Source organism: Vipera ursinii (genome assembly GCF_947247035.1).
Source record: "Vipera ursinii genome assembly, chromosome: Z".
Lineage (NCBI taxonomy): Eukaryota > Metazoa > Chordata > Lepidosauria > Squamata > Viperidae > Vipera > Vipera ursinii.
In genome coordinates, this window is record NC_139517.1 from 39,817,493 (window position 1) to 39,836,184 (window position 18,692).

The 18,692-nt window shown below is 37.1% G+C and overlaps 1 protein-coding gene across 1 annotated transcript in view; it reads right to left on the reverse strand.

The window, feature by feature from the left end:
- Positions 1-3,206: 3,206 nt before the first annotated feature.
- ZNF385C (zinc finger protein 385C) overlaps positions 3,207-18,692 on the reverse strand; it is a gene marked incomplete at both ends in the record, with an annotated part of 124,013 nt that continues 108,527 nt past the window's right edge. Inside the window, 6 exons of the mRNA XM_083378245.1 lie at positions 3,207-3,428; positions 4,581-4,694; positions 7,152-7,339; positions 9,541-9,882; positions 10,099-10,273; positions 13,135-13,245. Of these exons, the coding sequence (XP_083234371.1) occupies positions 3,207-3,428; positions 4,581-4,694; positions 7,152-7,339; positions 9,541-9,882; positions 10,099-10,273; positions 13,135-13,245 (1,152 nt within the window). The remainder of the gene's footprint in view (positions 3,429-4,580; positions 4,695-7,151; positions 7,340-9,540; positions 9,883-10,098; positions 10,274-13,134; positions 13,246-18,692) is intronic.

The window sequence follows — 18,692 nt, forward strand, 5'->3', positions numbered from 1 at the left end:
ACTCCTCATGGCAGTACTTAGTTTCAACAGGCTGAATCAATTGGCATATTTAATAAATAGAAATGAATGTTGCTGCTCTACAATGAAAAGGAACATTTCATATCTACAAGATCACTGTGACAGCAGTGCCTTTGTTTTTTATGTATAGATTTTGGCCACAGACCTCATCCTTGTCTTCTGGATAGAAACAAGCATAACACAGGCCTGGAAACCAAATAACAATCATTCCATTAGTATTTTGCATAGATTGGAATGTTTCATCACTTAGTTGTGGCCATCAATAATTGCTTGCTTGTTTCCAGTTCTATCCAATAATACTCTGGCTACTGGGTAGCTTTGTACTTAGGATGTGCATCAGTTGACATGTTTATGAGAATTATATTTACTGAAATACTGGATCAAAGGAAAAACCTATTAGCTTCACATGATGTCTTGCTAAAGTGATTAGTTGCACGATATAATAGAATCGGCACTGAGGAACCTCAGTAATGATCAGATTACATACCTCTGGAAAGTTTATAAGAATGGTGTGACAATCATGGTCTTTTCTTATGGCTTGCCTGAAGTGTCCAATAGTCCCAGATTTTGAGTTAAGGCTGGTTTTAAAGAACTGAGAATTCCAAAGGAAAAAGTAAAGAGAATCCTGAAAAGCAATCTGGAGTGTGAGACATTTGGTGCAATTAGCTTAAATATGCCTTCCCAACAAGATGCTCCCCAGATATTTCAGGACTTAAAACTCTCTCTATTCTCATATAGCATATAGTTTGGCTCAATACATCTGGAAGGCACCAGTTAGAGAAGACTTGCTTGTACAATTATCTAGAACTGCAGGAACTAGGAAAGATTTTGGAGGGCTACAGCCAGTCTGAATAAGTGGCAGAAATGATAAAGCGTGGCTACAGGACGTGGATGTAAAGTGAGTGGGAATTTTGGAACCTCATGGCCTTGAATCTGGTATCCTGCTGGACCTGCCAGTTACTCCTCAACAAAGTTTGCTCATACTGTTAACTCAAAATGTCTTGAGCTACCTCCTCTTTAATATGTGGCTGTCTAACAGATTTTTTTAAAATTTGCCCTCCTTTTTCTGTATTTATTCTGTTGCTTCTGCGGCAGTATATCAACACACAGTAAAGTGATATTCTGAAATGTTCTGCCAAGTAACAGGGAACACTCATTCCAGGGTGACACAACCAATGCCACTAAATATGCAATTAAATACACACTTGTATTTGGTAAATGGTCACCTGTTGTCATACACTCCAAACTGCTTGGTTGAAGTCCTTCACATAAGATAAAATTCCCTGCTTTTCTTTCCTGGAGTAGCAAAAATGTTCTGCCAAATACCTCCAAATAACCTCTCTCTCTTTTCAAATATCAAGACTGATCTGTGAGCATTGTAATGACAAATGCAGACCAGTAATATAGGCACCCACTCCCCCCAAAATTAGCATATCTAAAGAATTGCCCTGGAAATATTTCCCTTACTTTTCTTAAGGTGTCAGGATTATACTGTAGCTGCAAGCAAAATTGAAGAAAACTTCAGCTAATAGATTTTAGTTCATGCTTGATATTTGACTGATATCCATAACTTAGGCAAGTGAAAAAATAAACTCCAATAACTAATAATATTGGAAGATTGTTCATGGCTTGCTTCATTTGCTGAAGTGAATGGCTACCATGAGTATATATATCTCTCTCTGCCAACTTTCACTGTCTTGTGCAATTTGTTTTGTGAGCAGCAACATTCCCACTGCAATGGGAAATAGGGCAGCAATCTCTGACCCACTAAAGTTCTAGATATTTATGAACTAGGTAATTTTTTTCAGTCAACCAAAAGGGTCCAGAAAATTGCAGCATACAATATTATCTGAGAGTAAGCAATGTGAGCTCATTTGCACAAAATTGTTAAGGTATGCATATTTGTAAAAAAAATCTGTAAATTCAAAAGTATTGAACTAGTGCGTAGTAACATATTTCAAATAGAGTAACTTTTTATGTTTTGAATTTTGCTTCTAAAATCTGAAATCCAGGTGTCCTCAAACTTGAAAACTACTACTTTGACATTCCTGACATTAATCCTTCTATGAATGACATCACCATGGAAATCCTGGCTCCAGTTTTTCTTCTTCATTCAATAGGTTTAAGTAGCAATGGTTCCTTTAGACTGTCATGAATATGGTAACAGAAATTGGGCAATAAGTAGTTTCAAAAGTTCAGTGACACATGGCAGTTATCTATCTACTGTGCATTTTCTATAGGGTTTCATATTCTTACCTTTCCTTCACCTTAGGCAATACACACCATAATATCCATAAAGATAGTCTACAGACAATCTTCCCCACCAGGATGCCTTTTGGTTATGTTGAAGCTGTAAGAATTCTCAGGTTGGCTCAAAATTCTGGGTCTTGTCAATATAGCTGAAAGGGCACCCAACTGGGAAAGGTTGACTTAAGAGCTGAAATAATTCTATCTCTATACCCTTCTTTTGTTTAAATCCATTCTTGTTCCATATATAAACAAAAAACATCAACAACCCAACTTATAATTTTCTATCTACATAATAGCACTTTTCTTATTCTCTCTGTTTTGTGCCCATACTTAAACAGATATTCTCTTCTCTTTTCCTCTCCCTCAATTCAAAAATCCTTATTGAGATATAGGGATGTCTTAGTAACTTACAAGGAGAACAATATAAGTTTATCAAACATCATTATTTTCCTTAAATCTGTAATTGTGGGAAGGGGAATGTGAACTGAACCAGGAACTGCATTCAAATCTGATTTTCATAATCATTGCATTTTGGAAAAGAAACCTCTTTGGAGTTCCAATTACACAAATTCCTAATTAATAGAATTGTATTTAAAATGACAGATACTTCTAAATTCACAGATATTTTGAATGCATACTTTTGACTTTATCACTTGACCATCTGGATAAGTGAGATTGTGCTTCTAAGTATACTACTAGAGTTGGAAAGATTGGTGCATTGTGGGAGAATCAGACAACAGGAAAAGTTATTTCCAAGTACAACTGAGTTAATGACACTAGTGGAAATCTCAGATAAATGAACAGAGAAGTTCTACTTCAAACCATTCAAAGATTTGGTTTTTCCTTTGTTCAGAATACAGGCCTGTAAAGTCACCCACCCAATTTTCTTTGTACAGCTATGGTCTACAATTCCCCACCCAAACAACCTTGGGGTTCCTCTAGTAAGGGGCAAAGACAATGGGGCCTGTAGCTGCTCGCACAGGGCCTGGGGGAGATCGAAAAAGTGCTGGTCCAAAGATGGGTGCTTGGAAGAGAGTAGCAGCAGCTGGTCGGAGAGTTAATGGGCTGGGCAAAGTACACACAGTGGCAGATGTCAGGGGACTTGGCAGGAACCGGGCAGCCAAGGTCTTCGTAAGATGCTTCTGCAGAGCCACTTTGGACTGTGAAGAGTGAGAATGAGGGACAGGGAAGAAGCACAAAGAGATACACATGGTACATGAGCAAAGCATCTTCAAAAAAAACCAAGAGGAACATTTGCTTCAATATTGCAGAAAATTTGAAAATAGAGAAAGTAGAGAACGTTTGCTTCAATGTTGCAGTAAATAATTTAAACCAGGAGCTTCAGTATCAAAGCTTATCTGACAACCTGATTTAGCTCTGAAGTAGATGAATTAATAGTACTTTGCAAATACTATAAATGCAAATACTATAAATAAGAATGGCCAGTATGAAGCCTTCCAAATGTTGCTCAGGAAATTTCAACAATACAATGAATGGTGAGGGATGCTATGAATTATCTTTTCATATCATCTGGAGAACCACATAGTCTCTGTCCCTGGCTGACAGCAATACTGTATGACTTTATTGTGACAATTTTTTTTTTACTTTCAGAGCAGTGTGAAGCTTAAAAGAATGTAGCAAATTGCCCTATTGAATCAACTCGAATATCCATCTATTGCCAGCAGTGAAGAGACTCAAGTGTAGTGGTGGAGTGTGTTTGTGGGTGTTTGTGGGTAGCTAGATAAGCGAATAGTTTCCCTGCCCCCCCAGCTGTAGTTTTCCTTATCCTTTAAAATGGCTTTTCCTATTAAGAATATAAAGCCCATCCTTTTTTTTGAAAATGAGTCTACCCCTTGTTGTTGCTCAACAGCCCCTGGAGGGCTTTTCATATATACATAAACAGTTCTATCCATGTATTTGCCCAATACTTTTTAAATAGCTATCTGGTGTGACAGCTACTGTAACAGTCTTGCTACAATTACTTCTGCTAAATTAATTATGCACTACAAGAAGATGCATAAGGAGAAAAGGGAATACTGGGAATTGTAACCTCTTGATCTGATCTGTCCCACTGCTCTTCTTGTTTCCTTTCATGCAAGCAGCTGTCTCTCTCTCTAGTTTCCAAATGTTGCTGAGAGTAGCACTACCTGTTATTTTGTTGTAGGTTGGGACAGTTTAATGTTCAGACACAATTCTCCACTGAGTGGGTGACTGGGTTTTGAAGAATAATTAAGACACCAGGGGAAATTCTTTATTGTCCCCAACATTTTCCATACACCACAGAGTTATCTGGCACCTTCTGTGACAAATACCTTGAGAATACTCACTGCCAGGGCAGTATTCCTCTGCAGTTTGCTGTACGGACTGTATTTGGGCTTTGGTGGCTTCCCTGCAAGCCTGTCTTTGTGACGTCTACTGCTCATATGCTGTAGATGAAAAAACAAAAGCTCCCACTATTATCAGAGTATAAAAGCACCTTGACACCCTTTGCCATCTTTAGCAAACTTTCTGATGACAGTTCTTTAGACTATTCTGTGTTTTTATTTGATGAAGGAACTGAAAGACTTGTCTTCAGTTATGTTGTAATATCTGTTCTGCATCAGTTTTGACCAACAGGCTCACGATGGGCTTTTTGATATCACTTTGACCTCAGGTCTCTAGTATTTTTGACCATTTGCTCTGACGCTTTTGTCTCCTGATAGATACCACTCTGTCTTTGTGGTGAGAACTGTATACGTATCTGTCTTTGAATCTTTTGCTTAATAAGATAAATGCAGAACAGGATAATTAACTTTAGGTTTATTTCAAGGCTCAATTCAAAGCGCTCTGTTTAAATTTAAAGTGAATCACTTACGTTCTATTAGCCTCCTGTTTTCTATTTCCCTTCTTTTCTGTATATCTAGACATTACTTGCCTAGATCCTGTTGGAAACAAATATTGGAATTTTAAAATAATTGTGCAGAAATCAAAAACTGAATAACACAAATTAGTTAACTGGTTTTAATTTTAATGATATCTATATTCTTTCTGAGCCATGGTAGTGCAGTGGTTAGAATGCAGTACTGCAGGCTACTTCTGGTGACTGCTGGCTTCCTTCAATTCTCACTGGCTTATGGTTGACTCAGCCTTCCATCCTTCTGAGGTCATTAAAATGAGGACCCAGTTTTTTTTTTGCGGGGGGGGGGGAAAGCAGCAATAGAATGACTCTGTAAACTGCTTAGAGAGGGCTGAAAAGTACTATGAAGCAGTATATAAGTCTTAAGTGCTTTTGCTATTATACTATTAATATAACACTTTAAAGAAGGGAAGCACAAAATAAGAGGCTAGCAGAAAGTGATTTTTGTTCCATTTCCCTGCTTGTGGCAAAACACTTCGGGATGGCACCCCAGAAGTCGATTTCTAGAATACATTCTCTTTCCTATCTGAGTGGCTGAAATGAAAAGTAACTGGGATATTTGAAATACTATTATATCAGCTTAGCCTGCCCAAATGTTGAAGATTGCCAAAGAGGTTCTCATGCCTCTGTTATACAGCATTTGTGCTATATTTATCAGGAAAAGAAAATCTTCTCAGTTGCACTCTTGAATGGTCTCCAGCCCTTTTCTATGATGTTTCCTTACTAGATCAAATGTTTCCTCTTCAAATATTCTCCTGTTCTACAAAGGTGCAAATGCTCCCTTCTAACAATATGTTTTCTCTTCTTCCTGGTTATTTTGAAATTTTGTTCTTGTGCTGCTGCTTTTTAAAAAGTCTTTGAAAAGTTGGTATTTACTCTCTGTATGTGTATGAATTCGTAGTTCCTACAGATGTTACTAATACAGTAAAAGCTCCCAACTGGGGGAGGGGGTGTCTATTATTCCTCAATGGCGATTAAATTGCAAATTACATCATTTATGGTGATTTGTGTCATTATGTCATTATGCAAACGACACACTTTGATATGAATGACATTATTTGGGTAATGATGTTATTACACAAATGACGTAAATAAATGCAAATGATGTAATTTCCACTATTAGTATATTCAGATCATTATGCAAATAAGTAAATCAACACGATGGCATGAAATTAATGTAAATGTAATTAATGTAAATGTAACATTTAGCATGGACTGCTTTGGACTGAAAAGATTTGTCTGTTATTTCAGGAGGTTGTTCAGACAGAAATCTTGCCCAATTACATCTGATGTCCATTAAATGGGAGTCTGTGGAATAAAAGTTTCTCTGTATCGTTGTTTTTGTTGTTGGTATGCTGCTGCTTTTTAGCCTTCTTGTTACTTTTACTCGGAATGCATAAAGTATTTGCAATTAATTAATCAATGAATTAAGTACCAGATAAAGATGCACTTAACACTTAACATATTAACCCTGATTATTCTCTTGTCATTGGAAAAGCCATTTGTGTAGGATTTCCTAGAAAGCAAATACTGTATAAATTTCAAATCTGATGAGAGTGAAAAGCTGCCAAGGACAACATTTGGAGCAGAGAAATTTAAGGCAGAGGAAAGACATGTGTAGCAGGCCTTCCTTTTCTATCCTGACTGCCCCTTAAAATATGACTTTGCTTATTTTGCAAGAACTGTTGGGATGATGCTTCAAGTGTCTTAATGCAACCTTCGCTTTAGCTCTCAGTTCACTATAGGGAAATTTCTGCTTGCAATGTAACTTCATTTCTTAACTTCATTAAATATCTTAATGGATATTTAATGAAAGGCCTAAGGCTAAGCTGAAACGTGGAGGTGGAAGTAGGGTGGAAAGATTAGTTCTCTATGCCCCTTTTTCTTTCCATCTTAAAATGCTTTCTTCAAGAATATCCAAAATTCAGCATGACCCTCATTACATCCTCGAGACAATCAGAAGAGCTATTTAGGTTGATCTGCTTACCTGTTTGAGTTGTGTCTCTGAGTTGACAAAGATCTCGCACACCTGGCACTGAAAGGCCTTGTTCTGAATGTTGAGGCTGCCTTTGCTGCCAATCCGTTTGGGCTTGTGTGCCACTCGGGAGAGGACCTTCCCTCGGCTTCGCCTTGGCAAAACAGTCTGCCCTTCCAACATCAATTTGTGCTTTGCTCCTGGAAGTAGGGAAAAGAAGATGAGTTTGGAAATAAAAAAGGAAACTTGCCTCTTGCACCTTGGTAAGCAGGAAGTAGTCTAAGAGCAGACAAGGTCAGTTATCAATAGGATGGGGCAATTCCATAATACCAGAATCTCGTTGGCTATATGGACACAATATCTGGATTATATGTGTCATTTTTGTTCTTGTTTCCTTGTTAAATGCACTTTTTATGCATCTTAATATGTTGTTATGCTTAATGTACTGTTTGGGGGCCAACAGTGGTTAAGGCAACAGGCTAGAAACGGTGGCATAAGTTTATGTATTCGGTTATGATGTCTTAATCTATTTTTAAAAAGGTTTTATGTTCTTATCATGCATTTCTGTCAATTGCACCATTTAGGGATCACCTTTTTTCTCTCTACAATTAGGTAGGCTAGAAATAGCAAGTAAGGCAAGGTCAGATCCCAAATGAATCAATTTGTCTTTATTTTTAACTATCCTTGTCATTGTAATTCCTTATTTTGCCTGAAAACATAAGACACAACAAAATGACAGCCTTCAAAATTAACAGGCAAAATAAAGCAATTCATTACTTTAGAGAGAGAAGATTCTACAATTTGAAAACAACAGTACTGAATAAAAGTAGGTTTTAACATTCTTCATGAAGTTACTCTAATCTACTTTAGCTTAATGTACTCGTAGTTCAGTATACTTGAACTACAATGTCAAGCATGTTAACCAATCATGGAAGACCTCAAATCAGGGAAGATAAGAACAGAAATAATTAAATAATTGAAAGATGATGAAGGTGAGGAAAAAGAAAATTTTACTGAGCAAAATAGAAAGTCAAAATTGGTTGTGTATTTTTATATATATGTAAAATAAAGGAAATATTACAGCTTCTTGGTTTTTTTAACTGGCTTGCTGCAAAAAGATTTTACAATGCATCATGTAAGGATAGAAAAATACAGTTGTTCTTTCTTTGAGTGTGAACAGAAAAGAATACGGATAGAATTTGGTATCCCAGTACTTTTCAAGAAATATGCAATCAGCAGACTACAAATAAGTTATGGCAAACCATACCTATTTGTTCAATCATTTTTTAATTTAGAAAGCAAAGAGTTTGTAAAACCCTCAAGCTTTTGAATACATTTCATTTTACTCAAGTGACAAAGTACACAGTTATTGCAAAATCTGGCAGGCAGTATCTGTAAATGACTCCTGGTTTCAACATACCTGCTTTTCATGGCTTTCACACTACTGTATTTCTTTTACTCTATGGATAGCCTACCATCATACCTGCTGAAAGAATGCTACAATATCTACTAAGGAACAAAACACATATTTATTAATTAGTAGATATTGGCTAAGAATCCCCAAAGTCAGAAATGTATGCTTTTAGCACAAAATTTAGTTAACTGAAGCAAAATCTGTTAGCTGGGAATAAAAATAGATTAATAGGTGGCAGACTTCACACATACTGGGAATTCTAGGAGTTCCATTCCCAGAAGATCTGAAGGATTCCAGACTGGGGAAGTTACGGTTTTTGTCAACTTCAGTTATTAAAGTCGATTGTTGGGGGCAATAAGCTGACTTTGTAATAATGCCGCTGGGGGGGGTGTAAAAGCCCTAATAAGCAGGCATATACATAGAATGAAGGCTATTGCTAAGCACATTGATTTGTGGTTTAAATTGTAAGCTGCCCTGAGTCTTCGGAGAAGGGCAGGATATAAATGGGATTAAAAAAAATAAAAATATCAATGAGGCAAGATGGTGCATTTTTGGTAGCATTCCACATTTTCTGTTGAGGAAGAGGAATAACTTATCCTTCTCTTACTGCTACAATGGAACTATCTTGATCCTGTATCATTACCTGGACAAATGCTTTTGGGAGGTGAAATGAACAGACATATTGGAGTGGGCAAGAAGGCAAATAATGAAAACAGTGCTGCATCATCATGATGCAAGTTTCCCCCCCCCCACTGTAAATGTATCATGATGATGCATGCATGTACAAAAGGTGTAAAGTCTGCAGGGTGACCCTGATTTTATCATTTTGCCAAAAGCCTTGCATCCTGCAGAATAAAAGCGAATTATCATGAGCTACATGCAATAGGCTCCAGATGTCATATCTTTTACAGCAGCGGTAGACACATTATACAGTCTAGCTTGGCCTTTTACGGGGTAGCTGGAGAAAACCATGTGAAGGCTTCTTACCAGAATTATGAGCCTCCAACTGAGAGGCAGAGTTAACTGTTACTTTGCAAGTGGGACAGTACAAGTGCTGCTTGATTTTCTTTCCCTCTTTCTCCACCTCTGCTGCTGAGCCGGCGGTTCCTCCAGATTCAGTTGCTGGCACCTCCATACCAGCTGCTGCTGCTGCTGGTTTCGCACTTGCACTATCTGGAGCAACTTCCAAGGGCTCTGAAACTGATGGGGAAACCAGGGACAGGATGCCAGTAGGTATCTTGGCTGGTGATTCCTCTGTCGGGGACATCATCATGAGGTTGCAATGTTCTGCCAATGGTTGGCTCAATCCTAGCAAGCTATTGGGTTGTGCTAATAAAAGAGGAAGACATTTATTTTCCTTTAAATTGTGGTTTTAAGATTAACTAGCCTTTAAGGTAACTAGCATTTGCTTCCATTATAGTGGCACCTCAGCTAAGATTATTCTTCCGCTACACAACAGAAGAGGTCGATTACAGGAAAATATGAAAATTTCCCTAAACTAAAATCTACCTAGAATGCCTCTCACTAGGTCAGCTTGCCCCTTACCTCTGCTGCTGTTGGTGATGGTGTCTCTGCTGATATCTAGTGGAGCTTCAAAGTTAGCCATTTTTTCCTGGCTGCTGCTGCTATTGTCAGCTGTCTTGTGCTTATTTTTCACTGCTTCAATGGCTTTGAGTCTCCGGGCATGCTTGTGGCCTCTGTAATGTGCCTCAGCTTGATTCTGAGAGAGATAAACGGGAGGGGAGCGTTGAGTGATGGAGAAAAGTATTAAGGCTATTCTATATTATGGAAGATCAAAGAGAGACTATAATGCAAAATGATTTGCAAAGCCCATTTTTCTAGTTAGTAGAGAGCACTTTGAAGCCTGGTTATCTTCTTGCTGCAGCAGCAGACGACATTTTTTCCCCAACTATCTTGCTATTTTCCCCCAGTTTTCTCCATTTCCTTTTTTTCTCTTTTCCAGTATCGAGGAGCAGCAGAGAAATAATCTTTCTGTGTACATCTTCCTCCCATTTGAGCCCTTGGAAAAAGCCAAATAGATGGGCAGGCCAAGTGATAGGCAGTGAGTGTACAAGTGGAGTGGATCTTTTAAGAATATGATGATAAAAATGTGATTTCATGCATTAACTAAACATCTCCCACTCAAACAAAAAACACATGAAAAGCAGAGCAAGAGGGAATTTTCCATACCTCCCCTTTCTGGGCATTGAGCACTTCTATTTCTTTCTTCAGCCATTATGCAAACTAATGTAACACCCTCATTTCAATTCAGATTGGACTTAAATTCACATGAATTTGCCAGAGAGCCATTCATTGTAGAGAGAATCAGGAGAACTGTCTTTGACTGCTAAGTACACAGGCTTTTGGGCGTGGGGGGAATACATTGTAGTCTTTTGTATTTTCTTTTTTAAAAATATTTTATCAGCAGTGAACAGGCAGAGGACATTAACGCATACTTCAGTTATTCATCCTTTTCTCTGAAAAGCTAAAAGGCCTGGATATAGGAAAGCACAAAATGTAAACTCACACATATACACAGAACTGGCATGGCTGCCTGGGAATATATACTTCACGTTAGCTCCGCATTCCAGGAAGGGACAATACTTGACAATTATGTTCTTTTCTTCCGCTCTAATTCAAGTGAATATATTTAGTTATACTATTTTATTTTGTATTGCGAAACTGTTTGCTGCATTTTTTCCCCCTGAAGCTGCATATTTTAAGTTTCCTTTATTTTATTTTATTTTTTTGCCCCAAAGCGCTTTTTGAAACAAAAAATGGGCTGCATTTAATCAGGGGTAACGTGTCTTATCTCCATTTCGCCAGGCAATGAACAATGCCAGGAATTGAATTATATGAATACACAGCAAGAGGCAGGGAGGGAGTGAAAGTCATCAGATGAAACAGGAGCCTGACGGCAAAGGGGTCTGAGTATATGTGCGAGCTTGTGGACATGGTATGAAATGAAAACAAAGGACATAATGCTTTGCTAGAGGGCCAGGTGGGTCAAATGGGGGTAGTGCTGAAGGTCATTTAGCCCAAGGGTTAGGCTCACATCTTATGCATCTAGTGCAAATAAAGGCAAAAGAAGAAAGAAGAAAACAGTACAGAGTCTGATTTATGACTAAGCTCAAGCAGGTCATCAGTAACTCAGATTATGGACAGGGTTTTACTGGGACAAAGGAGCATCGCTTGATACATTTGTTCTCCTGGCATCTAGATATTTCCTTGGTTAATTCACCTGTAACCAGTTCAAAATAAGTCTTGTAAGCCTTAGATGCTTCTGTTAATATGTCTTTTTGCTTGCATATTAATTTATGCTGTGGGCAGAGGAGTGATCAAATTATCTTGAATAATTTTTTAGAAAGTACAAGAAAATACGTGACATTAAGATTTGTATTAGTCAAGGAGCATTACTCTGTGGGTTGGTTCGAGTAAATCCATGTAAATAAATAATTTTGCCACCTTTAGTATTGACACAGAAAATCTATGTTACACTGAATGAGTGAATTTAGATAAAAATAAAAAATGCCTAGGAATTTTTTTTTTGTCACAGCTTTTGTATAAAAAAAGAGACTCTGGGCACAATGCCGAACTGCACCAACTGGATAACATGGCAGTCCCTTCTTTTGGTCAGATTCAAGTAATGCACACAGGCTGAAAACCAACAAATGAGACTTCCAGATAAAACATTTCTCAGTACAAGCTCCCTGCCTGACTTCTTGAATGCAGAATAGAGAATACCAATGTATGTTTTCCCTTTGCAAGCCCTTAGCAGTCTGCTTCTCAACACCTCCGCCTCAAAAAAAGGAAATAAACACAGATGTGGAAGGTGGCAGCACAGCAAGAGAAGATTATTTCCTGCAAAAAAGTATGATATCTGTTTTTTTCCAAAAGAGATGAAATGGCGTAAGAGCTCCTAGACATCTGGCTGTAGAACTGACATTCAATGAGCTTGCATGCATTACACAATATACAATATTTTATGCTTGTATGAAAGCAAAGCATCATACTGATTCTTTCTTTGACTGTGACAGTGGGCCCTTTCATTGAGTGAGCATGGTGAACAAATCAAGGGTCTTTTATCCATAGTTTATTAAAAAAACCATCAAACACTAGGATTCTAACTTGTTTCTCTTGAAACATTTTAGAGGAAGAAACTTAGAGGAAGAAGCACTAGACCTTGATTTGGATAGTGCATTAAATAGTGCCTTGATGGCATTGTCTGTCGTGAATGTTCTTTCTTTGATGAGACGTTAATATGACTTGCTGTGCTTTGTGCTCTGTGAATCTAAGGGAACTATAAATCAGACCAACACCAACCCAAGTCTCACTTTTGCCAAGGACTACCACAAATTCAGCTTTAAGACAGTTTCAGCTTTAGAATTGTAGAATATAGAAGGTATTGCTAATCATGATTTTCCTCACAAATTATTAAATGAGGTGCTTTGAGCACTAAAACATTATATGAACTGTTGTGCACTCATAAGTAAAATTGACCATAGTTATATATATAATAGTTCTCCTCTTCCTTTTCCCTACCTATCTGCTTGATCCTAGTGTTTCAGGGATGTAGCTTACCGCAGAGTTGAATCTCAGATGACAAATATTACAAGAGATGAACTGCTTCTTCTTAAGTGGATTGGGTACACCAAAAGTATGGTTGATTACTGCCTTTTGTACTGGATCCATCTAGAGAGGGGAAGGATTGGAAAATCAATGGAACCAAGTTAGCTGCTGCTGTGCGAGCCAGACATGTAAAATTTTGTTTGTGCTTTTCAAAAACTGCCTTCATGGCATCATAGAACATTTACTTGTTTGCTAAGGAAATGTGCTCATCTGTCAGGTTTGGGTCAGGCATGGTTATAAAATTGCTCCTCCAAAACCTCGGTCCTTAGTCAGGAACTAGCTAAAAACAGAACCTTGGAGGATCTGATATAGCTACATGTGTCATATATAGACACAAGGCAAGCCTTGCTACAGAACACAAAAATTAAGCCTGTATATCAGCTCTGAGATTTAAAAACATAAGTGTTTTTTTCCTGCCCTTACAAGTTAATGGATCCTTAGCCATGACTTTGCCAGCCCTGAGACTGGAATGCAATTGCTCAAATGTCTATACAGGAACATTCTCTGGTCTGAATGACACTAGTTACTTCCTCTCCAGCTTCAGCTGAAAATGGCGAAGAATTCTGCTAGTGGTAATGGTTACAGGGAAAACATTTCCTTAGCACCTTCTATACTGCTAGTTCTATTGAGCTGTTATGCCTCTAGCTGTGAAGCAACTGATCAGGGTGTCAGCTATTCCTTTGGGGCCTACAATTATCTTTAATGTAGCAAGATGGTTCATTCTTCTCTATATGTTGTGTCAGTCTTCTCTACAAGCTGAAAGTTGTTGCATAAAGATACTGTTGGACAAGCTTTCATAGAAATATGTCAGCCATTACAGGTCTTGTAATTGGAAAAACACTATAAACTTCTCAAGAAACTCATGCTTCTCTAGAAATCACTGATCTGGAAGATAATTTATGCTGTGATAGGAAACAGAGCTTGAGGAAGTAACATTTCAATAATTGCCTGATGTCTCAAGGGCCAAGTCAAAAGAACTTAAAAACCAGATTAACACTCAAACTGGGAAAATACTGCTGCAAACCATTTCTATTACATTCTGCTTTAAAGAAATTTGATTGTGTGGTTTTTCCCCTCTCGTGTTTAAATATTCACAATAATTGTAAATAGAGGAAAAGGAAGAACTACAAAGGTGAAAAGGATAAGGAAAAATAATGTTAATATAAAAATTCTACGTATATTTAACCACAGCTATAATCTATAATATAAGCATTGTTCTTTCATCCCTGTGGTTGTAAAAGATAGTTTTCCCAGAACAATGGGGTAAGAAAGAGATTGAAGTTTGAAGGTGATCGCATTTCTCAGCAAAGCTATTTAGTGGCCCAGACAAGTGCCTTGGTCTGGCAGGCAAAGTGTGCAGACAAGGGAATATTTATTTGGACTCCTAAATTCCACCACCAAGGGAAATGGAAGTGGCAACAAACAGTGATCGAAAACCATAGTACCGTCCCATAATTATGATAAATTTTTACTGACTTATTTAAAATAAGAATAAAATAAAAATAAAATGAAGAGAGATACGTAGAGACTGAATGGTAAGAGTGATTTATCAGAGATTTTAAGAGAGGAAAAGAAGTTTTTATACTACAGTCAAGAACAGTTTGCTCTAGATAGTACCAACCGGATGCAAAGATGGCACACAAGGATGGCATAAATCAGTGTTTTTCAACCACTGTTCCGCGGCACACTAGTGTGCCGCGAGATGTTGCCTGGTGTGCCGTGGGAAAAATTGAAAAGTAATTATAAAATACTTTCTTTGTGTTTATTTGATTCCTATTCAAGAGAATTACTTTATATATAGTCAATATAGGCACAGAGTTAAATTTTTTAACATTTTCTAATGGTGGAGTGCCTCGTGATTTTTTTCATGAAACAAGTGTGCCTTTGCCCAAAAAAGGTTGAAAAACACTGGCATAAATATAGATCCGACTTCTGGTTTGCCGACGCACCCACCATGGATGCTTGGAAGATGAGCTCCGTCTTCCTTGTCCAGTTTCACATCATTGGGGGACCCTGAAAAGGGTCGAAAGTCGCCCTGTAGAGGCAACCAGCAAGGAGGGACCCTTGCTGGATTGCAGGAGAACGGTAGCGCTCCCACTAGAGGTGGCGAAACCCTCCAAGCCGCGGACAAAAGACCGGCCATAGAAATATGGCCCATCACTAGGCTGCAGACAGCCAAAGTCACACTTACCATCAGGCAACTTTAAAGCAGCGTGGAAGAGACTGGGTGAGATCTACCTCTCTTAAATCCTAACTACTTTTTTTACTTGTACAAGCTGCTAAAGTATTTTCCCCCCTGTGGAGAGGGAAGGAAACAGCAGTGACTGATTATTCAGGGGAGTTTAAAATGTTGAAAAAATAACTGGATCCCAACCGGAATTTTATTTCCTAAAGTTTGTGGAGTAAAAGATTTTATATTTTCTATTCTTTACTTTCTATTTTTACTGAAGATCTGGGTTTTTCCTTATAAAATAGAAACAAAACTGAAAAGATTAAAATAACTTTGGGATTCAAAGGAAAACTTTAAATGGTAGGGGCGACATCTTGTGGCTAAACCTGATACTTCAACTTGTTATTGTCTAAAAGAGACCTGGCCAACAGCCCAGAAAACAGATAAGACTTATGTAACTTTGAAACACCTGCTGTGAGAAGTTCAGCTGTGCTTAGTCAGTGGGAAAAAAAGACTGTCTTTCTGTACTACCTGATTGTAAAGCTTCTAGACTAACACATCATTATGGAAGAAGATCAAGAACAGATTTTTCCTATGGATGAAAATCAGGAACAAATCCTTTCTATGTTGAAAGCTATTTATCAAACCCTCCTTACAGCTGGTGACAAAATAAGAGCCTACAGAAAAGAACAAGAAAGCAGCCTGGATATGCAAACTCAAATTTTGACTATAACTAAAAAATCAACTATATACAATACAACAGAAAAAGTGGAACAATTAAATATTGTGACAGAAGATTTAACTACTCAACAAACACAGATAATAGAAAATTCAGAAAAGAAACTGACAACATGGAAAAAGGAAAATAAATCAGAAGGAACCTGAGGATCAAGAAGAAGAACACATGGAAGAGAAGATAAACAGTTCAGGACAACTATGTCAAAATGGAAAAATAAAGAAGATGACCTGTTAAACCTGCTAGCCCTCTCAAAAAAATGGTGACCGGATGGTTTATTCAATGCCAAATAATATATATAACAATACAAGGAGATTTCTTTGACAACTCAAAAGTACGGACATGGAAGACGATTTGGCAAAGAAAGCAAGCTAGAATAAGACTGAAGAAGAATGGGGTTTTTGACCTACTTATGAGAATTAAAATAGAATATACTCAAATAGATAAGATGTGTACTTTGAATATAAGATATTGTTATGAACGGAAGAAAACATTGGTCATTTAAAATTCAGAAGTATAAATATTAACAGTTAAATTTGAATATTTGCTCATAAAGGTCATGTAAAGGTGATTAAGATATATATAAACTAAAACGTATTGATGAATGTAATAAGTATGTCTTGACATAGTGGTAAGAATGAAACATTAGCTTAAATATGAGACAGTAGATACAAAGAGGAAGAGAGGAAGTATTAAACATTGAAATAAAAGAAATTTTGGTTACTAAATTTAAAATATTTGAAAATTATTAGAATATTTTATTGTATTATTAATTTGTTGATGTAGATGGTGAGAACCTAGATAGATAAGATGCATACCCTGAACACCAGATTTTGTGAGGAATTGTGATAAAGGGAATTGGGGCCTTTTAAAATTTGGAAATGATAAAATATTAAACATTAATTTTAAATATTAATGGAAAATTAAAATTGGGAAAAATTCATTACGTCATTGATTGTCTCAAAAATTGAACATTAAAACAATATATATATACTGTATAAAGTAAAAATTATTGATACATGTAAGAAAGTTATTTTTTATTTGATTGATAGAATAAGAAATGTATTAATTTAAATGAGAAAGTACATATTAAGGGGAAAAGAGAGGAAATATTTACTGTAATAGTTTGAGATTTGTACTAATGATATTTGTATGTAATTGAATTATTGCAACTCAGCAGCCACGTTGCTTTTCAAAGATATAAAAATTAGAAAATTAATAAAATTTTCAAAAAAAGAGGATGGAATAAATATAGGTCCACAATATCTCCAAAAGAAAAAAACAGTATTGTGAATTTTTTGGAAAAAAGTGATAAATGTTGTGAAGAACTTCTCCATGAGTTGACTATATACCAAACACCATGAGGAGTATATTCTGTTCCTTTTGTGATTATTTTCAACATCCATTGTGTAGAATTGAAAAACAAAGCCTGCTTTGATAGATCAAAGGCAATGAGCGCCTGCCTGCACCTCCAAAGCATGAAGATGATTCCCTTTTCTGATCAGAAAGGAAACCACCCAAACACAAGAGGAACAAAGGATCAATTCTTAATTGACAAGATGATTTTGGAAAATTGCAAGAGAAGGTTAACCAATTTGAATGTAGTGTGGATTGATTATAAGAAGGCATTCAACTCACTCCACAAGACTGGACAATTAAATACCTAGAAATAACAAGAATCTGTAGAAACATCACACTTTTTCTGCAAAGATCGATTGCACAATGGATATGGTTGCTGGTCAATGTTGATAGATTGGGAGAGGTTAATATCAAGAGAAAATCTTTCAAAGAGACTCACCATCACCGCTACTGTTTGTCATGGCACAAATTCCTCTGTCAACCATACTGAAAAAGTCAGAAGTGTATGGGAAAACACGGTCTGAAATAGCTGCTGCTATTTCTGCTCAACACTGTTCAAGGTACTGCAATAGAGTTTGGACTGGACAAATGTGTCATGGTCACCATTAAATGGGAAAAATAGTGAAAACTGAAGGAAACAAGATGCCCTTTAAAAATAACATCAAAAGTCTGAATGAAGACAATCATTTCAAATATCTGGGCCTCCTGAAGGCTGGTACCAAGCACACTGAAGTCAAGAAAAAGAAGTGAATACATTGAGAGAGTGAAGATCTTAAAATCTAAAGTTAATGGAGAAACTACCATCAAGACAACAAACACATAGGCAGTTCCAGTCATTAGATACACAGCTGGAATAGTGGATTGGACTCAAGCCGAACCAAAAGCCCTGGATAGGAAAACCAGAAAAATAATGACAATAAGTCATGCCCTTCATTCTCACAGCAACGTTGACAGACTCTACTTACCAAGCAAAATAGGTGGTTATGGAATGTTGCAAGTATATTAGAAGGTTGAAGAAGAAAAAAGGGCACTCGAAGAATATCTGAAAGGTAGTGTGGGAAGTCAGCTCCTCAGAGAAGGAAATATTAAAAGGGCAGGAAAATACATTTCCTAAAAAGAAGTTAAAGAGGCAGAAAAGCATGCCCAGTTTTTCTTAATAGCCCCAAGTCTCCCTCCCCCAAGCAGAAACCAACTCTATAGAAATGCAGATGTGATAATCTTGTCAGGAAACTGGAATTAGGAAGA